Source organism: Caretta caretta, chromosome 7 (assembly GCF_965140235.1).
Source record: "Caretta caretta isolate rCarCar2 chromosome 7, rCarCar1.hap1, whole genome shotgun sequence".
Lineage (NCBI taxonomy): Eukaryota > Metazoa > Chordata > Testudines > Cheloniidae > Caretta > Caretta caretta.
This window is the reverse complement of record NC_134212.1, coordinates 44,014,487-44,036,939: the sequence shown is the minus strand read 5'-3', so window position 1 is coordinate 44,036,939 and position 22,453 is coordinate 44,014,487. Positions and strand designations below refer to the sequence as shown.

The following is a 22,453-nucleotide window of genomic DNA, read 5'->3' as shown; positions in this document are numbered from 1 at the left end:
TCCCTGTACAGATCGTTGGTGGACCCCGCTAGTTACCACTCTCCATTGTGAAAACTGACCATTTATTCCTACCCTTTGTTTCTTATCTTTTAACCAGTTACTGATCTATGAGAGGACCTTCCCTCTTATCCCATGACTGCTTACTTTGGTTAAGAGCCTTTGGTGAGGAACCTTGTCAAAGGCTTTCTGCAAGTCTGTGTATACCAGTGGTTCTCAAACTTTTGTACTGGTAACCCCTTTCAAATAGCAAGCCTATGAGTGTGACGACCCCCCCCCCACATACCCTCTTATAAATTAAAAACACTTTTTAATATATTTAACACCATTATAAATGCTGGATGCAAAGCGGGGTTTGGGGTGGAGGCTGACATCTTGCGACGCCCCGCTTGTAATAATCTTGCTACCCCCTGAGGGGTCCCAACCCCCAGTTAGAGAACCCCTGGTGTATACTATATCCACTGGATCATCCTTGTCCACATGGAGTGAAAATTACAGATACAACCATAAGTATGTTCCAGTATATTTATGCTTGTATCTGTAATTTTCACTCCATGCATCTGTAGAAGTGGTTTTTTACCCACGAAAGCTTATGCCCAAATAAATCTGGTAGTCTTTAAGGTGCCACCGGACTCCTCATTGTTTTAATTTGGTGTTTGAGTTCCTTCAGAACTCTTGGGTGAATCCCATCTGGTCCTGGTGACTTACTGCTGTTTAATTTATCAATTAAAAGGATGTGGGAATCTCCCTCACATCCTCTGCAGTGAAGATGGATTCAAAGAATTAATTTAGCTTCTTTGCAATGACCTAGTCTTCCTTGAGTGCTCCTTTAGCACCTTGATAGTCCTGTAGCTGCACTGGGTTCCTGTTTCTGATGTACTTAAAAAATTTTTTTTTGCTGTTAGTTTTTGCATCTTTTGCTAGTTCCTCTTCAAATTCTTTTTTGGCCTACCTAATTATACTTTTACTATTGACTTGTCAGAGTTTATGCTCCTTTCTATTTTCCTCAGTAGGATTTGACTTCCAAACTTTAAAGGATGTCTTTTTGTCTCTTCTCACCTCTTTTACTCTTTTTAGCCATGGTGGCATTTTTACTGTGTTTTATAATTTGGGGTATACATTTAGTTTAAGCCTGTATTACAATGTTTTTAAAAAGTTTCCATGCAGCTTCCAGGCATTTCACTTTTGTCACTGTTCCTTTTAATTTCCGTTTAACGAGCTTCCTCATTTTTGTGTAATTCCTCTTTGTGAAGTTAAATGCTACGGTGGTGGGTTTCTTTGGTATTTTCCTCCATACAAGGATGTTAAATTTAATTACATTATGGTCGCTCTTACTGAGTGGTTCAGCTGTTTTCACCTCTTGGACCAGAACCTGTGTACCACTTAAGACTAAATTAAGAATTGCCTCTACACTTGCAGGTTCCAGGTCTAGCTGTTCCAAGGAGCTTTTATTAATGGTGTCTAGACATTTTATCTCTGCATCTCTTCTTAAGGTGTCATGTACCCAGTCAATGTGGGGATAGTTGAAATCACCCATTATTGGGTTTGCTGTTTTTGTAGTCCCTCTAATATCCCTGAGCATTTTACAATCACCATTGCCATTCTTGTCAGGCAGTTGGTAGTATATTCCTACTGCTATACTCTTATTACTCAAGCATAGAATTTGTATCCATAGAGAAACTTGTTGCACAGTCCTGTACTTACTTTTGACACCTGAATTGTCTCCTCTGCTATACTTACAAAATCTTGTAGCAAAGAAAAGAGGATGGGTGCTCCTGGAAGTGTAGCTGAAAACCGATCCTGTGAACAGAAGACTGCTGTGAACTAGACAAATAGAAATATGATTAGAGCAGTGCTAGAGACAGAGATTTGTTTCACCACCTCCCGGGTCTGCTGTAGGAAGAGGGACTCTTTACCCACAAGCTGATTGCTATGTGGCCTTTGGCAAAATCATTTAACTTGTTCATATCTTACGGATGGAAAAACTTACTCTCCTACATTACCAGTGAGGTGGTGAGGATTAACTGGTGTTTGTACAGCTTTGTCATCAAGTGCATGTGTGCTAAGAATTACAGGAGCAAGAACAATTCTGTAGCACTGAATTATTTTTTAGAATGTAGTTTTTGTAGCTTTTTATCCTAAGTTTATTTGGTTTGAACATTTTAGGCTCGTCCATACTCAGTGTAGTTTAAGTTCAGTTTATATTTTAGGATCATATTTTCTAAAATACTTGCTTCAATAAATGAGCAAAGTAGTGTATAACTGATGGACAACTGATGAACTCTTCTTGTCTTTATCCCCTTGTTATGAAGCATTAGAGCTGTCTGTGGACAAAGTAAACTTCTGGTTGAGTACTGAATTAAGAATTATTTGACTTCTATTGCTTCCTCCGTTATAAATGAGCTGAGTATTTCAAGGTTAAGATTAACCATTGCATGAATGTTTACTTTGGATACTGTTTTGGCAGGGCTTTCTTTGTGTCGAACAGAATCAATACAAGAATTATCTTACTATTGCATTGTGTCCAAAACAGCCTCTGAATTTCCGTAGGACCGTTGCTCATCGTGGGTGGGAAATATTTCATTCCCATCTTGGTGCCTTTCATTCACCTCCTCTATGGACTTGGGGAGGCAGAAGTGTTGACATCCCTCTATTGAAATTTTTTTGCCCTCATCTTCCTTTCCAAAGTTGTCTACACATCTACCTGTTGACTCCTGGGGCTGCATTAATGGTGATGCCAGAGCAGGAGGTGGTGGCATAGCATTTATGCTGTCAAAAAGCAAATATGTTGAAGAAAAGTCTAGAGGAATGAATTTAATTGCCTTTTCTATAGCTATCCTTTTCTTCACACCTGTGCAAGCGAAAGAAAGCATATTTTCCATGTTAGCGGCATGCAGTCTGTCTGACATAGGAGAGGAACTCTTGAATGTTTAATAAATGAATAGCTTATTCCAAGACCTCTTTTCAAAATAGTCGTCTTGCCATTTCTCAGCATTGAGTGGTTACTAGAACTTGTTTAAGGAGTTAGCTTACTTTCAAGTAGTGCTAATATTCTTGGTAATATTTATTCTAGCGTCTGTTGCATTTAAAAGAGTAAAGACATCTAGTTAAGAATGTGCCTATTTACCTGTAGTCTAATGCTCTCTATCTAATTTGACTATTTTAATTTTCAAAATTATTGCAGGTTATTTCCTTAGTGACTTTAGTATTCTAAAAAATCCACAAGATATAATTATGATCTCAATATTTCATTTTTTAAGATATTTCTGAAGATCTTCAATTATGGCAGGAAAGGGAGATTTCTGATAAATGTCAGAAGTGTTAAACATTTGAAGAATGGAAAACATTTGAATTCATCAGTTACAGTGGTTTGTTCTTTGCAGGAAATCAATGGGATCACAGCTGCGTTGGCTGAAGAGCTCTTTCACAGAGGTACTGTAATGAGTTGCCTAGAATTTAACAGAGAACAATAGCGTGTATTTGGTATGCAAATTTTCTTAAAATTATATTGCATATGAATATACATGGAATGACATGTCTCCAGGCAGCCAGATATAGATTTTCCTTTTGAATGTTGTGGATCATGTTTTCTTTGGTGCTTTTTTGCTCTTCTCCCCTCTCTCTTGCTATCAACTCTTCCCTACTGCATGCTCCTTATGGACAGATGATTTTGGTTTGAGCAATGCTGGGCCATTGTCAATGCTGGATTGTAAAGATGCTCTCAACAGCAATGTGGAAATGCAGTAAATAGACACAACCATGAGTCTGCTCTCCCCAGCTCTTGGAATGGACTTACTGAAACTTCTCCCAAACTCAGAACTCTTATATGATGAGCCCAGGGTGCCCTCGTCAGGAAACTTTCATCATACCTCTTGACATGGCATATTATTCCAACGCTTCCTCTTGCAACTTACACATAAGTTTTTTCCACATTAATTAATATTATTTTAGCATAAGCTGAATTAAAACTTAATTTGTTCACTGTACGTAAATTTATGGCTATTTTGTACTTCTAACTTAATAGCTTAGTTAACCTCATAATTATAGTATCGTGAATGCATCCTAGTCAGCTTGTTTAAAGGCATTCTTTCCTGAGACTTGGAGACTGAATGTCTTTTCCATTAGTGTAGTGAGTTATGCTTACGCTGCTGATGGAGCTGGTCACTATTGCAGCAGAAGGGAACTTACGAAATTGTAAAACCGTTTCAAAGGGAGTATTAAGAAAATTGTGGAACTCTTTAAAATAATAGTTACAGGACAAAGATGTATCCTGACTTGCAGTACGTGCCACCTCATTAGCATCAACGGAGTTGCTCTAGGTTTACACTGATGTACCAGTAGCAAAGCAGAACCTGGCATTAGTCTGTAACTTCAGCACTTAGGATGAGATTTCCAAAGTCGTCAGCAGCTGGCCTTCCTCTGCTCCCATTAAGGCAGGGTGGGGGTGAGAATCATTGACTGAGTGCTTTTGGAAATCCCATCCATAATTTATAATGTTTATTATGAAAACTGATGCCTGTCCTGTTCCTAATGTCTAATTGCTGCATCTGAGTGAGAGGAGTAATGCTAACAATTCCAGATTAGTGTATTTGTAGTTTATTGGCTAGATAAAGGATAGAATTTTCAGGTGTCCATGAGGGCTGACAATCTGATGCTATTTCTTACTATTTGAAGACCAGTCCAAAATAAGGGTACTAGAGTGAGAAGGGACTGAATTAATGTTGATGGAAAATCAGGATAAGTGGAGATGCATTTTGTATTTCAGATAGTGGGAGTTCGTTTTGACATTGTGAGTACAGTGAGAGCCTTAGACCTACCAGTATAGCCATTATAAATGTTTTCTATAATTCCCCGTTGTATACAGCAAATGCTGTGAAGTTGGTAAATATTTTTTATTAAAAGGAACAACTGTTCTGCAAATGGAATGGTTAGTGTAAATTGTTAGGGAATTTATCTAAGGATAGCTTGGAGAAAGAGAGATCTTTTACATTAGATAAGTGGGCTTCAGTATGTCTGATCCTGGTCTGTTAAATGTAATGGGAGAATGCCTTTAACTCCGTTAGGAGGTTTAGGCCTGTTGTGGCTGAAGGGCCTATTTTAAACAATTAGATTTTCTGATGCAAGAAGTCCATAGTTTTCTGTTCTTCAAATACTTGGTTAAAAAGGCAAAAAATGTGGATGTTGCTTCAGTACTTCAGTCAGAGCTAGGGTGTAAAGGGCAACCAGTTAAATCTCTAGCATGAGACACCCACCATCACCACCGTAAATTCTCCTCTCTTGCCCCGTCCCCACAGCAGTGGTGGGCATCAGCTGTTTCTCCCTTTGGATGAAATCTTAAAATATTATGACTTCATGTTTCACATCACTGTACTCTTGTTTTTCAGGAGAACAGTTACTAATGGCTGGAGAGGTCTTCAGCCTCAGACCATTGCAGTTATATGCTATCACTCAACAATTGCGGCAGGGGAAACCTACGTGCGCTAATGGAGATGCCAAAACTGATCTAGGTCATATTCTGGATTTCACATGTAGACTCAAATATTTAAAGGTAGAATGTATTGATGTAAATAATGTAGACATTGTTTCCTGCAGTATACATTAGAAATTAATGGTGTGCTGTCAGTGTCAATCCTTTGAAAGCATGGAAACACCAATATTAAGGCTGATTAGGTGGTCCAGAGTCTTCACTTTATTATGCCTAGAAGCAACAACACATAGCAGCTGATATTTTCCAGCATGACATGGCCTCCCCAGAGCCCCACTGTAGGCACTTTGTACATAGGCATACAACCATGTAACCTTTCTGAGCATTGGTTGGCCTTTGGGAACGCACATAACTCCGTGATACTGTTCATCTAATGTAGAATTTATAAAAACTCTGCACCTGCCCCCACAACGTTCTCACTTCATTGTTTTATATCTGTAATTGTAAATAGTAACTGTTCCGTAGTTGAGGGTTGCAACTGAGTTTCCATTAAAGATCAATTTTAGCCCCTTGTAATCTTAACAATAAAAGCTCATATGGCACCTCAAAATTGGTAGGTTCAGTCTGGAGTCATGGCAGATTTTTCTTCTGCCAAATTTGAAGTGCATTGGAAAGGTTTTCCTCAGTTCTGATGTACGAAAATTAGAGAGCTCATCAGAATTAAAAAGACAGATATTTTTTACTCTTTATAGCAAAAAGAGAACAGCTTCTCTGTCTTATCTGACTTCTGATTTAAATCTATCCAGTTGAACTTAGTTTCTGAAGTCCAGCTGTAAATATGACCTTTCAAGAATACTTAAAAGTTAAACCACTCGTTATGTTCTTGCATCCTTAATTAAACCTGAATCAATTTTTTTTATCTGGGATTAGAATAGTTACGGTGTCAAGGAGCAGTGGGGGAGTCCAGTTCCTTAATAGGCAAAAATGAACAGCTGGGGAGAATATGGAAACTTCATCCGAAGCTTTTGTGCTCTGTGGAAGCAAAGATGTATCTGCAGTTCCATTTCTATGGAACTTTCCATTTCCCAGCCTTGTAGCTCCAATGCTACAGAATTTACACAGTCTTAGAGAGAGAAGCCTGTGTTCTTTGGCCCCAGTGGTGTTTTTTGAACCTGTAAGCTCTGATCGCTTGTGCCAGCTCCTTCAGAGCTTGTAAACCCCAGATGAGTCCAAGCAAGATATCCTGCAGACTTCTCAAATTCAGATGTTCATGGCAAGTGTTTCTGAACATTCTGTATTGGTACTAATATTATTTGAAGACCAGCAAATAAAACCAATTTGTAGTTTCTAGATTTACACTTCAGTTTGCAGAAATCTAACAGAATACTCAACTTTTTCCAAGCTCTCAACTTGGAAATGCCTTGTCCTACTTGAAACTCTGGGATGGAAATATGCATAATTTTCTGATTTCATTTGAAGAAGAGAGATTATTTTTAGTGAATGGGGGATTAGGGTGTAAATTAGTTTAGAATGGAAAACTAGTTACCATCTTAGTTATGAAGTCTTTGCCCACAACTCCATGTGCTACAATGTATAAGCACAAGGTGGCAGCCTTAGGCCAGGTCTGCACTATAAACGTACATAAACCTATGAGTGACGCAGTTCTCCCAGTGTAGACAGCGCTATGTTGATGGGAGGGCTTCTTCCGTCGCCATAGCTACTGCCTATTGCAGAGGTGGAATAACTATGCTGACGAGAGAAGCTCTCCTGTCGGCCTAGTTGCATCTTCACTGAAGCACTGCAGCTGCAGTGTTTAAGTGTAGACCTGCCTTTAAGTTCAGCTCCTTGCTTTCTGTATGTTTGGCTTTTGCCTTTTAATTAATTTTGTCCTTCTGTTTTTTAAAATGCTAAATTGTGTTCAAGTGTCATTAACAGTGGAATCCTTCAACTTCTTTGGCTGTCATTTTAAAAGGTTCTCAGTTATTGTATTTATATGTTTCAATCCCTGTAATTTACCACAGACACTGCAACAGACGTGTGTTGATTGGGTTTTGTGTATTAATTCCGTCTTTAATCTTAACTACTAGGTAACTGGCACAGAGGGACCTTTTGGAACCAGCAACATTCAGGAGCATCTCTTGCCTTTTGATTTGTCAATATTTAAATCTCTTCATCAGATTGAGGTATGGTTGAGATACTGTTTGCTCAGTAACTTTCTAATGGCTATTCAAAAGCAGAGTCTAGCAATACCAATATTGCAGCGTATTGCTTAATATTGGTGAGCTATCATTTACTTTGGCTTGGCACTAGAAATAATTACAATGTTTTATATTTATTTATTGTTAATAAGTGAGACAAATACCACTTCCTCTAGTCTGGAAAAAATGGATGCCAGACTAGATATTTAGAACAGCTGATATTGTACTTCCCCCTAAAGAGCAAGATTCCTAATAGAATAACAGTAGAACTTTGTTTTAGATACAAAAATCAAAACCAGAGTAGTGGTGATCTCCCTCCTCCTTAGAAAAGATCTAATAACAAAAAGTTTTAGCAAGGTCTCATTACTAAAACATCTTTACTTGTTGAAATACCAAATGTTTACAAATATACCATGAAATAAAATGTTTTCCCACAGTGCACTTTGCTGTGCAGTACTTTTGTTTGTTAGCTTACTTGTTAATTGGCAAAATTTATTTATTTACAATTGGTCTGACATTCATTAGTGGAACTTAGCAAGTTTCTGATAGAACTTCAGTCATTCATTTAATGTATTACATCATAGCTTGCTTACCAGACTGAATATTTACATATTATGGAGACCTGCCAATGTCTGTACCTTGTTCGGAGATGTAAAGGAATAGTAAACTTCCATTTTGGGAGTACAGTAAATGTTAAAAATGAAAGGACTCTGATGCAAATGCATCAAAGAAGGCATTGAATCAGCTAGAAGAACTCCAATCAATCAATATAGATTCCAAGGCCAGAAGGGATCACTGTGATAATATAGTTTGACTTCCTGTATGACACAGCCCATAGAACTCTCCCAAAATAATTCCTGGAACCTATCTTTTAGAACAACAGCCAATCTTGTTTTAAAAATGGTCAGTGATGGAGAATCCACGACAACCCTGTGTAAATTGTTCCAGTGGTTGATTAATCTCACCGTTAAAAATTTACATCTTATTTGCACTCTGACTTTGTCTAGTTTCAGCATTAATTATCAAATGTTTGTTTCCCATATAGGTACTTATAATCTGTAATCAAGTCACCATTTAACCTTCTCTTTGTTAAACTTAGATTGAGCTCCTTGCGTTTGTCACTGTAAGGCAGATTTTGTTATCCTTGAATCATTCTTGTGGCTCTTTTTTGAACCCTCTCAAATTTAACAACATCCTTCCTGAATTGTGGGTGCCAAAGCTGGACATACTATTCCAACAGCAGTCACACGAGTCCCAAATACAGAGGTAAAATAACCTCTTTACTCCTACTTGATATTCCCCTGTTTATGTATCCCAGGGACACATTAGCTCTTGGGGCCACACCATTACACTGGAAGGTCTTGTTTAGCTGATTATCCACAGCAACCCCCAAATCTTTTTCAGAGTCATTGCTTCCCAGGATAGAATCCCCCATCATGTAAGTATGGCCTACGTTCTTTGTTCCCAAATGTATCTATTTACATTTAGCTGTATTAAAACACACATTGTTTGCTGGTACCCAGTTTCAGAGCAGTTTGGATCACTTGATAATCAGTGACCGGTCCTCTTCATTATTTGCTGCTCCATCACTTCATTAGTGATGATTTTGTTTTCTTTCAGGTCATTAATAAAAACGTTAAACAGCATAGGGCCAAGAACTGATCCTTGCAGGATCCTACTAGAAACACACCCCTCGATGAGTCTCCATTTACAGTTACATTTTGATATCTATCAATTAGCGAGCTGGTAATCCATTTATTGTGTGCCATGTTCCATTTTATAGAGACGAGGTACAGAGTAAGAGAGGAGCTCTGTGTAAGCTTGAAAGCTTGTTTTTCTTTCACCAACAGAAGTTGGTCCAATAAAAGATGTTATATCACCCATCTCGCATCTCTTTGTATTCCTGGGACCAACATGGCTACAACAACACTGTAGACAACAATGCTAATTTTCTATCATTCTTATTTCTTAATCAAAATGTCATGTAGTATCAAGTCAAATGCCTCACGGAAGTCTGAATATATTACATCAACAAGATTACCTTTATCAACCAAACGTGTAATCTTATAAAAAAAAACATGTTCGTTTGTAAGGATCTCTTTTGTATATATCCATGTTGATTTGCATTATTTACATTACCCTCTTTTAATTCTTTATTAATCGAGTTCCTTATCAGCTGCTCCATTATTTTGCCCAGAACTGATGTCAGGCTGACAGGCCTATAATTACCCAGGTCATTCTGCTTACCCTCTTTAAAAATGGACACACTAGCTTTCTCCCAGTCTTCTGGAACTTCCCCAGTGTTCCAAGACTTATTGAAAATCAACATTAACAGTTCAGTGAGCTCATCAGCAAGCTCGTTGAAAACTCTTTGATGCAAGTTATCTGGACCTACAGATTTTAAAAAATCTAACTTTAATAGCTTCTGTTTAACCTTATCACCATATGATGAGGTTACGGAGTGGTGCACTGTGGGTAGCTATCCCACAGTTCCCACAGTCTCCGCTGCCCATTGGAATTCTAGGTTAAGCTCCCAATGCCTGATGGGGCAAAACGTTGTTGCAGGTGGTTTTGGGTACATGTTGTCAGTCACCCCTCTCTCCGTGAAAGCAACGGCAGACAATTGTTTCACGCCTTTTTTCTGTGCAGACGCCATACCATGGCAAGCATGAAGCCCGCTCAGCTCACCGTTGCTGTTGTGTCCTGGGTGTTACCGTCATCAGACGGTGCAGTAGGACTGCTAACCATTGTCATCCACTGCAACTCTGCTCTTGTAAATGAGCTCAATCTCAATAGCAAATTTCTCCATGTTGTCATCATCCTCCGCTTCCGCTGCAACTCTGCTCTTCTGGTGCCATGAATCCACCTCGCAGGTCCTGTCGTCGTTCTGTTTTCTCGTGGCATCCGTCGCCATCCACCGCTTCCGCTGTAACTCTGCTCTCCTGCAGACGCCATTCCACAGCAAGCATGGAGCCCGCTCAGCTCACCATTGCTGTTGTGAGCATTGTAAACACCTTGCGCATTATCCTGCAGTATGTGCAGAACCTGCAAAAGCAGGCGAGGAGGCGACGACAGTGCGATCACGATAGTGATGAGGACATGGACACAGACTTCTCTCAAAGAACGGGCCCTGGAAATTTGGACATCATGGTGGTAATGGGACTGGTTCCTGCCGTGGAACGCTGATTCTGGGCCTGGGAAACAAGCACCGACTGGTGGGACTGCATAGTGTTGCAGGTCTGGGATGATTCCCAGTGGCTGCAAAACTTTTGCATGCGTAAGGGCACTTTCATGGAACTTTGTGACTTGCTTTCCCCTGCCCTGAAGCACAAGAATACCAGGATGAAAGCAGCCCCCACTGTTCACAAGCAAGTGGTGATAGCCCTCTGGAAGCTTGCAACGCCAGACAGTCAGTCGGGAATCAATTTGGAGTGGGTAAATCTACTGTGGGGGCTGCTGTGATCCAAGTAGCCAACGCAATCACTGAGCTGCTGCTATCAAGGGTAGTGACTCTGGGAAATGTGCAGGTCATAGTGGATGGCTTTGCTGCAATGGGGTTCCCTAACTGTGGTGGGACGATAGAGGAAACACATATCCCCTATCTTGGGACCGGAGCACCTTGGCAGCCAGTACGTAAACTGCAAGGGGTGCTTTTCAATGGTGCTGTAAGCACTGGTGGATCACAAGGGATGTTTCACCGACATCAATGTGGGATGGCCGGGAAAGGTGCATGATGCTAGCATCTTCAGGAGCTCTGGTCTGTTTTAACAGCTGCAGGAAGGAACTTACTTCCCAGACCACAAAATTACCGTTGGGGATATTGAAATGCCTATAGTTATCGTTGGGGACCCAGCCTATCCCTTAATGCTATGGCTTCATGAAGCCATACACAAGCACCCCGGATAGTAATCAGGAGCTGTTCAAGTATAGGCTGAGCAAGTGCAGAATGGTGGTAGAATGTGCATTTGGATGTTTGGAAGCTCGCTGGCGCAGTTTACTGACTAGGTTAGATCTCAGCGAAACTAATATTCCCATTGTTGCTGCTTGCTGTGTGTTCCACAATATCTGTGAGAGTAAGGGGGAGACGTTTATGGCAGGGTGGGAGGTTGAGGCAAATCGCCTGGCGGCCGATTACAAGCAGCCAGACACAAGGGCGATTAGAAGAGCACAGCTGGGCACCCTGCACATCAGAGAAGCTTTGAAAGCCAGTTTCATGACTGGCCAGGGCTACAGTGTGACAGTTCTGTTTGTTTCTCCTTGATGAAAACCCGCCCCCTTGGTTGACCCTACTTCCCTGTAAGCCAACTGACCTCCCCCCTTTGATCATCACTTTCAGAGGCAGTAAAGTCATTATTGTTTCAAAATCATGCATTCTTTATTAATTCATCACACAAATAGGGGGAAAACTCGAAAGGTAGCCTGGGAGGGGTGGGTGAGAAGGGAAGCATCCGGTTGGGTTGTGGAGGAGGGAAGAACAAGGCTGCACTACAGTTCAAAACTTATTGAATGCCAGCCGTCTGTTGCTTGGGCAATCCTCTTGGGTGGAGTGGCTGGGTGCCCGTAGCCTCTCCCCCCTGCGTTCTTGGGCGTCTGGATGAGGAGGATATGGAACTTGGGGAGGAGGGCAGGCGGTTATACAGGGGCTGCAGCGCCAGTGTGTGCTCCTGCTGCCTTTCCTGCAGCTCCACCAGACACCTGAGCCTGTCAGTTTGCTCCCCCATTAGCCTCAGCATTGCATCCTCCTCCTCTCATCGTGCTCCTCCCTCTTGTCTTCACGTTCCATTTCCTGCTTTCCTGGACTCTGCCATTGTTTGCCTTCACGCATGCTGCTGAGCTCTTTCAGTGCGGGAGGACTACATGAGCTCTGAGAACATGTCATCGCGAGTGTGTTTTCTGTGCTAGCCTCCGGGATGGAGATAATAGGGGGAGCGTAGAAACTTTGTAGCTGCAGGAGGAAAAAAGGGAGAGTAGTATTTAAAAAGATACATTTTAGAGAACAAAGGGAAGACTATTTCACACTGAATCAAGCAATTCACGTTACATAGCACATGTGCTTTTGGTACAAGGTCGCATTTTGCCTCTTATATTGAGTGCCTGCCAGTTTGGTGTGAGACATCACACAGGCTCGGCTGGGCAACAGAATTTGGCTTCACCCCCTCACCATCTTCCCCCCTCCCCCCACTGCGTGGCTAGTACTAGGGAAGATCCGTGTCAGCCAGATGCGAACAGCTCAGCATGAATGGGCCTCCCCCCACCACGTGGCTAACAGCGGGGATGATTTCTTTTCAGGCAAAGGCAAACAGCCCAGAAGGAACGGGCACCTCTGAATGTCCCCTTGGCGTGGTAAGGTGTCCTACCATGGAGGACGGAATAAGGCTGACCTCCCCAGAAACCTTCTGCAAAGGCTTTTAGAGTACCTCTAGGAGAGCTTCATGAAGATGTTCCTGGAGGATTTCCGCTCCATCCCCAGACATGTTAACAGACTTTTCCAGTAGCTATACTGGCCGTGAATGCATCCCAAGTTTTCAGCGCAAATTACTCATTAAACACGCTTGCTTTTAAACCCTGTATTGTATTTTACAAAGGTACGCTCACCAGAGGTGCCTTCTCCGGCTTCATGGTCCAGAAGCCTGGGTTGGGATGGTATTGGCTCCAGGGTGATGAATAGTTCCTGACTGCCGGTGGGAAGGGATTCTCCGCTTGCCTGCTCTGTGTCCCTGTTGTAGCCTCTGTCCATCATGCCCTTAGAGATTTTGGCATATATATTGGCATTTCGTCTTTCGGAACGGAGTTCTGCCTGCAAGGATTCTTCTCCCCATACAGCGATCAGATCCAGTACCTCCCGTTTGGTCCATGCTGGAGCTCTTTTGCGATTCTGGGACTGAATGGTCACCTGTGCTGATCAGCTTGCCATGCTGGCCAAAGAGAAAATGAAGTTCAAAAGTTCCCGGGTCTTTTCCTGTCTACCTGGTCAGTGCATCTGAGTTGAGTGCTGTCCAGAGCGGTCACAATGGAGCACTCTGGGATAGCTCCCGGAGGCCAATACCATCGAATTGCATCCACACTACCCCAAACTCAACCCAGCAAGGTAGATTTTAGTGCTAAACCCCTCGCCAGGGAGGAGTACAGAAATAGATTTTAAGAGCCCTTTAAGTCGACAAAACAGGCTTGGTCGTGTGGATGGGTGCAGGGTTAAATCCACCTAACGCTGCTAAATTCGACCTAAACTCATAGTGTAGACCAGGGCTTAGAGTAACATCTTTTGTCTTGGCTCTGGGAAGGCAGCACACTGTCCTCTTGTCCACCTGTGCCTTGCAGAATGTTCTTTAATTCTTCTGAATATTGAATCTACAACAAGGATTGCCTGTGTTCCTTGGACAGTTGGAGAACTTTTTGCGGGCAAGCTTGATTTTCTTAGTTTGGGCCCAACTGCCATCCGCATGTGTATCCCATACATCTTTCCGTTCCCTTGGACCTCCAGGATCTTGAGAGGTATCTTCTATAGTTTTCATGTTAAGGATCTGGTATCAATTTGAAACGTCTAGCTATGTGGAATTCTTCCCGGTCATCTTCTCTCTAGCAGCCACAGCCTGCCCATCCTTATCTGTCTCCAGCTATGTAGAATGCTGCTTTGACCTCTTGCCTCTGGTGGTTGAGCCACCAGACTTCCTATGACTTCCTCTCTCTCTGATTCCTCAGAGGTCAGCTACATGATCATGATGATCCCTTCTGGCCTTCAAGTCTCTGAGTCTAGGCCAGTGCCATTTTTCCTTGGTGTTTCCCAAACCTGGCTGTTTCCTCAACTTCTCTGATTCTCAGTAGCATCTCAACTTGTCCCTCCAATCCTAGAATCTTTTCCTCCAGCACAGTCACCAACTTGCACTTCATGCACAGGAAATCCCTTCTGTCTTCAGGCAGGAAAGAGAATACATCCGTTGCAGGTCACCACCATTGTTCCATCACTGGCCATCTTAATATCACAAATAGTGCTGAACCTGGAAAGAAAACTTGCTCTGAAACCACCCGTTAGTTGCCTCTATTGGTTGGACCCTTACCATCTTTGACAAGGCACTGATCAAAGTTCCAAAGCCGAGAGCCTTGTAGCCTTTAGCAAGGCATCTTGCTTACTCAGTGCCCCATGGCTCTCTATGCAGCCCATACAGAGAGAACAAACAGTCATAGAATCATAGAATATCAGGGTTGGAAGGGACCTCAGGAGATTATCTAGTCCAACCCCCTGCTCGAAGCAAGACCAATCCCCAACTAAATCATCCCAGCCAGGGCTTTGTCAAGCCTGACCTTAAAAACTTCTAAGGAAGCAGATTCCACTACCTCCCTAGGTAACGCATTCCAGTGTTTTACCACCCTCCTAGTGAAAAAGTTTCCTAATATCCAACCTAAACCACCCCCACTGCAACTTGAGACCATTACTCCTCGTTCTGTCATCTGGTACCACTGAGAACAGTCTAGATCCATCCTCTTTGGAACCCCCTTTCAGGTAGTTGAAAGCAGCTATCAAATCCCCCCTCATTCTTCTCTTCTGCAGACTAAACAATCCCAGTTCCCTCAGCCTCTCCTCATAAGTCATGTGTTCCAGTCCTCTAATCATTTTTGTTGCCCTCCGCTGGACATTTTCCAATTTTTCCACATCCTTCTTGTAGTGTGTTGCCCAAAACTGGACACTGTGCTCCAGATGAGGCCTCACCAATGTCAAATAGAGGGGAACGATCGCGTCCCTCGATCTGCTGGCAATGCCCCTACTTACACATCCCAAAATGCCATTGGCCTTCTTGGCAACAATGGCACACTGTTGACTCATATCCAGCTTCTCGTCCACCGTAACCCCTAGGTCCTTTTCTGCAGAACTGTTGCCTAGCCATTCCGTCCCTAGTCTGTAGCGGTGCATGGGATTCTTCCGTCCTAAGTGCAGGACTCTGCACTTGTCCTTGTTGAAGATTTCTTTTGGCCCAATCCTCTAATTTGTCTAGGTCCCTCTGTATCCTATCCCTACCCTCCAGCGTATCTACCTCTCCTCCCAGTTTAGTATCATCTGCAAACTTGCTGAGGGTGCAATCCACACCATCCTCCAGATCATTAATGAAGATATTGAACAAAACCGGCCCCAGGACTGACCCTTGGGGCACTCCACTTGATACCGGCTGCCAACTAGACATGGAGCCATTGATCACTACCCGTTGAGCCTGACAGTCTAGCCAGCTTTTTATCTACCTTATAGTCCATTCATCCAGCCCATACTTCTTTAACTTGCTGGGAAGAATACTGTGGGATACTGTGTCAAAAGCTTTGCTAAAGTCAAGAAACAACATGTCCACTGCTTTCCGCTGATCCAGAGCCAATTATCTAGTCATGGAAGGCCATTAGGTTAGTCAGGCATGACTTGGCCTTGGTGAATCCATGCTGACTGTTTCTGCTCACTTTTCTCTCCTCTAAGTGCTTCAGAATTGATTCCTTGAGGACCTGCTCTGTGATTTTTCCAGGGACTGAGGTGAGGCTGACTGGCCTGTAGTTCCCAGGATCCTCCTCCTTCCCTTTTTTGAAGTTGGGCACTACATTAGCTTTTCCAGTTGTCCGTGACCTCCCCCGATCGCCATGAGTTTTCAAAGATAATGGCCAATGGTTCTGCAATCACATCCGCCAACTCCTTTAGCACTCTCGGATGCAGCGCATCCGGCCCCATGGACTTGTGCTCATCCAGCTTTTCCAAATAGTCCCGAACCACTTCTTTCTCCACAGAGGGCTGGTCACCTCCTCCCCATGCTGTGCTGCCCAGTGCAGCAGTCTCTGAGCTGACCTTGTTCGTGAAGACAGAGGCAAAAAAAGCATTGAGTACATTAGCTTTTTCCAATCCTCTGTCACTAGATTGCCTCCTTCATTCAGTAAGGGGCCCACACTTTCCTTGACTTTCTTCTTGTTGCTAACATACCTGAAGAAACCATTCTTGTTACTCTTAACATCTCTTGCTAGCCAAACAACCCACAGATGGACCAAATGCTCCACTCACTGGGTCCCGCTACTTTCAAGCACAGAGTCTGCAGCTACTCCCTCCACAACTCCTGTTAGTAGCCTCTGTTTGTGGCATTTATTTAATAAAGATTTTTTTTAATTAAAATTATCACGTGGGAAGGAAATACATCAGTAACTCTTTGAGGGGATCTAAAAGGCTTCACCAGCTAAAATGCTTCGTTTTCTGGATAGGGGCAGATCACTTTCTAAAAAAAGAACATGGAAAAGGAAAAATAATTTAACATGAGGGGTTTTATAACTTGAATGTTCATGCAAAGTACTGAATTGACTAGCTCTGGATTGACATCCTCTTTACAATAATAATGCAGACTTTCCCATCAGAGTATCAGCTCTGTCCTGGAAGAACTCCACTTCTAAGGACAAGAGGAACTCAGTTTCTATACCCATTCAAGCTTGTCTTTTTGATACTGCCCACAAGGGTGCCATTTGTGGTGGTGGTCATGCGATGTAGGCTTTTGTCTACTAGGAATTAACTGGACTGAGGCTACTAAGCACCTCAGATGGCAATGTTCTTCAGCCACTTCCAAAGAGGGGCCGGCTGGAAGTGGCTGAAGAACATTGATGACCTCCAAGTAAAAGGCTCAATATCCTTTAAATTTGTCATATGTAATAAAGTCTCTGGGAAATTTTGCATTCAGCCTAGTCTCCCACTTCTTATGACACTTACTTTTTTTAAAATGTGGAGAATGCGCAAGGATTGTTAGTATGAACAAGTATCTGCTGCTGTAAATGTAGTTAAACTTACTTGCAAGAGTCCTTTCCATTTGGTAAGAGTGAAGTATTATGTCCAGTTGCCTGGGTGGCTTCAGCATGATGAGAACTTTTACTTGTGCTGAGCAACTTTGTTGAAAGAGCTTTTTGAATTTTGCTGCTTTGGGGTTGTCCCACTGATTTCATTGTCTGCTTTGCTTTGGCTTGACCGACTTCTGGTGCAATAGATTGGATCAGCTCCTGCTTGGTCCTGTTTCTTATTTATATTCTTATGGAAAAGAGATTTTAGAAGAACACTGTATATGCTCTCTCTGTTGCTACAGTTGAACACCTGGTATACCAGCTATCACCAGCATCCTCCTTACTTAATTATTATGTTTGTTCTAATACTCATGTACTTGTGATTTATTTTGTAAAGGTGTATTTTCCCTTTAAATAGATAAATCACTGTGGTGCAAATCGCATTAAAGGGCTGACATCATCAAAGCACACTTTAATCACGATGAGTGTTCGGTTTTCAGCAACCTCAATGAAAGTAAGTGCAATTTCCCAAGGCTGGCAATTGTTTAAAACATGTCCAAAAGTATTACAATTGCAGGAGTGTTTATCTGAAGTCATGTCTTGCTGTGTCAAGTGTTACTATTAAAGCCATATGACTGAAGGGTCCTATATTATCTTGAGAGGTAATGTCATTTTTATAAATCAGAAGGAAATGTTTATTATCTGTGTACCAACTCTTTAACATCTGTCTTTAAAAATAAAACGTTGACAGATTTGAAAATATCTTTATCAGAGCACAAGGGAACTATAGTTATTAATCCATAATAGTGTACTTATTTCTTGCTTCAGTTTTCTGAAGGGTGTCTGGTATTCATGACAACTGAAGGGTGTCTAGTATTCATGACAACTGTAGTTATTTCTCAATAATCGTAGTGTTCAAGCAGATTCTCTGCTTGGATGGATTGGCTACTGCTGTCAGAACTCCCCATCCATATGCCCAAAATAAGCATAGTTCTTGTAGTTTCAAACCTGTCAGTCCAGATATTAAATTCTATTAAATTTAATCTGAATGAGTTATTTTAACATTTGCAAAGGTTTCTTATTGAACTGTTGCAAGACTTGTTTTGAGAACTATTAGTTTTCCCTGAATGCATAGTTGTAGTGTTTTAATAATGTTCGTTAATGTCTGTCTCAAACAGGAAATTCTAGTGCCTGAGGCCTCTGAATTTGACCAATGGGAGCCAGAGGGTACCCTTTCAAGTTTTCCTGTGACCGCGGTTATCCCAACGTGGAAGACTTTAACAACTTTAGATATGAGTCACAATCGCATATCTCAGATTGATGATTCAGTGGTAAGACCTCATGGAGCTTAGTCTTCAAGACATTTTCTTGTTTGGAAAAAATGCACGGTGAGCATGCTGTGGAACAATCTAGATAGTCAGCAGGGCTTTAAATTTACATCGGAAACTTCCATTTGTCTAGAGGATTTCCATTTGCACTCATATTTTGCTTTTAACTTAAATTGTACATTGACAATCTAAATCATAGAAAAAGCAATATTTTTTGGAAGCAACGTAAGCAGTGAAATTGCAGGTTTGTTTAACTTCAGTAGTTTCTGCCCTCAGGCAAAGCAAGGGCAGCAGCAAATGCAGTGTCTGTATGGAGCATTTTGTGTATATAATTGTTGAATTACAGGAATGCTGTAGATCTTCTGAAACTTTTATGCTTCAAACTAGTTTTATTCTTAACCCAGTTATATAATACAAAATCCGGTTCTGGGGTAGAACTTACTTTATGTTACAGACCTTTACTTATTGGTCTTTAAAGGCAGCCTTGAACCCCACTAGTTAGAGTAGCACAGTTGACAATGACTCACTACGAAAAGTCTTCCAAACATAAAAACCACATCCTAAGTATTCAGTCAAGACATTACTTCCTTTGTTTTCCTTTCCATGCTGCTTCTGCAGTTCCCAAATTAAAGATAATTAAGTAAACTATGGGGGTTTTTTTGTCGCTGTCACTGCTATAATGTCTGTGTGCCTCACAAACACATTTTTCCTCACAACCAATGTGTGAGACAGGGAAGTAGTTATCCTCATAACTCAGATGGGGAACTGGAACACAGATTAAGTGATTTGTCCAAGGTCATGAAGTCTGTGACATAGGCAGAAAAGAATCTGGATCTCTTAGATCCAAGTCCAGGGCCTTAACCACAATGCATTTCTTCCTCCCTTCAGTGTTTGCAAAGACTGATCTTTAGGGAGATCAAAACCAAAACAAGGATATAATGCAGGCAGTATAACATCAAGTCTCTGAATGAAACAGACTTTAATTCTGCAATATGAATGAGTTTGAAGGTAAGGGTATATATGGGATCTAGAGTTTATTGTGGCCCCATAAATGCTTCCTTGAGGTATTAAGTTGGTGCATAAATTGTAGACATAATCATAGACTATTAGGGTTAGAAGAGACCTCAGGAGGTCATCTAGTCCAATCCTCTGCTCAAAGCAGGTACAATACCAACTAAATCATCCCAGCCAAGGCTTTGTCAAGCCGGGCCTTAAAAACCTCTAAGATGGAGATTCCACCATCTCCCTAGGTAACCCATTCCAGTGCTTCGCCAACCTCCTAGTGAAAGAGTATTTCCTAATATCCAACCTAGACCTCCCCCACTGCAACTTGAGACCATTGCTTCTTATTCTGTCTTCTGCCACCACTGAGAACAGCCTAGTTCCATCCTCTTTGGAACCTCCTCTTCAGGTAGTTGAAGGCTGCTATCAAATCTCCCCTCACTCTTCTCTTCTGCAGACCAAATAACCCCAGTTCCCTCAGCCTCTCCTCATAAGTCATGTGCCCCACCCCCCTAATCATTTTTGTTGCCCTCCATTGGACTCTCTCTAATTTGTCCACATCCTTTCTGTAGTGGGGGGATCAAAACTGGACACAATACTCCAGATGTGGCCTCACCAGTGCCGAATAGAGGGAAATAATCACTTCCCTTGATCTGCTGGCAATGCTCCTACTAATACAACCAATATGCCATTGGCCTTCTTGGCAACAAGGGCACACTGCTGACTCATATCCAGCTTCTCATCCACTGTAATCCCCAGGTCCTTTTCTGTAGAACTGCCACTTAGCCAGTCAGTCCCCAGCCTTTAGCGGTGCATAGGACTCTTCCTTCCAAAGTGAAGGACTCTGCACTTGTCCTTGTTGAACCTCATCAGATTTCTTTTGGCCCAATCCTCCAATTTGTCTAGGTCACTCTGGACCCTATCCCTACCCTCCAGAATATCTACCTCTCCCCCCAGTTTAGTGTCATCTGCAAACTTGCTGAGGGTGCAATTAATCCCGTCATTCCAGATCATTGATAAAGATGTTGAACAAAACTGGCCCCAGGACCGACCCCTGGAGTACTCCTCTTGTAACCGGCTGCCATCTAGACATTGAGCTGTTGATCACTACCTGTTGATCCCAACAATCTAGCCAGCTTTCTATCCACCTTATAGACCATTCATCTAATCCATACTTTTGTAACTTGCTGGCAAGAATACTGTGGGAAACTGTATCAAAAGCTTTGCTAAAGTCAGTATATATCACATCATCCGCTTTCCCCATATCCACAGAGTCAGTTATCACATCATAGAAGGCAATCAGGTTCGTCAGGCATGACTTGCCCTTGGTGAATCCACGTTGACTGTTCCTGATCACCTTCCTCTCCTCCAAGTGCTTCAAAATGGATTCCTTGAGCACCTGCTCCGTGATTTTGCCGGGGACTGAAGTGAGGCTGATGGGTGTGTAGTTTCCCATGTTCTCTTTCTTCCCTTTTTAAAATATGGGCATTATACTTGCCTTTTTCCAATAGTCCGGGACCTCCCTGGGTCGCCATGAATTTTCAAAGATAATGGCCAATGGTTCTGCAATCACATCAGCCAACTCCATCAGCACCCTTGGATGCATTATATCTGGACCCATGGACTTGTGCACGTCCAGCTCTTCTAAATAGTTCTTAACCTGTTCTTTCACCACTGAGGGCTGCTCACCTCCTCCCCATACTGTATGGCCCAGTGCAGCAGTCTAGGAGCTGACCTTGTCTGTGAGGACCGAGGCAAAAAAAGCATTGAGTACTTCGGGCACTATGATGCCTCCCCCATTCAGTAAGGCTCCCACACTTTCCCTGACCACCTTCTTGTTGCTAACATACTTGTAGAAACCCTTCTTGTTACCCTTAACATCCTTTGCTAGCTGCAACTCCAGTTGTGCCTTGGCCTTCCTGATTACACCCCTGCATGCTCTAGCAATATTTTTATAGTCCTCCCTAGTCATCTGTCTAAATTTCCACTTGTTGGAAGCTTCCTTTTTAAGTTCAAGCTCACCAAAGATTTCACTGTTAAGCCAAACTGGTCGCCTGCCATATTTGCTATTCTTTCTGCACTTCGGGATGGTTTGTTGTTGCGCCCTCAATAAGGCTTCTTTAAAATATAGCCAGCTCTCCTGGATTCCTTGCCCCCTCACATTAGCTTCCCAGGGGATCCTGCCGATCAGTTCCCTGAGGGAGTCTAAGTCTGCTTTTCTGAAGTCTAGGGTCTGTATTTTGCTACTCTCCTTTCTTCCTTTTTTGAGGATCCTGAACACAACCATCGCAAGGTCATTGGTGCCTAGGTTGCCACCCACTTTTACTTCCCCTACCAATTCTTTCCTGTTTGTAAGCAGCAGGCAAGAGGAGCACGGCCCTTAGTCGGTTTTTCCAGCACTTGTACCAGGAAGTTGTCCCCAACGCTTTCCAAAAACTTCCTGGATTGTCTGTGCATTGTTGTGTTGCTCTGCCAGCAGATGTCAGGGTGATTAAAGTCCCCCATTCGTACCAGGGCCTGTGATCTGGAAACTTCAGTTAGTTGTCCGAAGAAAGCCTCGTCTACCTCATCCTTCTGATCCGGTGGTCTATAGCACACGCTCATCACGACATCACCCTTGTTGCTCTCACCTCTAAACTTAACCCAAAGACTCTCAACAGGCTTTTCTCCAGTTTCAAACTGGAGCTCTGAGTAATCATTCCGCTCTCTTACATACAATGCAGCTC

The 22,453-nt window shown here is 42.4% G+C and overlaps 1 protein-coding gene across 4 annotated transcripts in view; it reads left to right on the top strand.

The window, feature by feature from the left end:
* The window catches only part of NISCH (nischarin), a 59,543-nt gene that overhangs the window by 15,089 nt on the left and 22,001 nt on the right, over nucleotides 1–22,453 (top strand). For 3 of the 4 annotated variants that reach the window (XM_048856610.2, XM_048856612.2, XM_048856617.2), the window contains 5 exons: nucleotides 3,381–3,429; nucleotides 5,382–5,545; nucleotides 7,510–7,605; nucleotides 17,816–17,911; nucleotides 18,576–18,728. In XM_048856610.2, the coding sequence (XP_048712567.2) occupies nucleotides 3,381–3,429; nucleotides 5,382–5,545; nucleotides 7,510–7,605; nucleotides 17,816–17,911; nucleotides 18,576–18,728 (558 nt within the window). The remainder of the gene's footprint in view (nucleotides 1–3,380; nucleotides 3,430–5,381; nucleotides 5,546–7,509; nucleotides 7,606–17,815; nucleotides 17,912–18,575; nucleotides 18,729–22,453) is intronic. The other variant, XM_048856614.2, reaches the window with a different exon arrangement.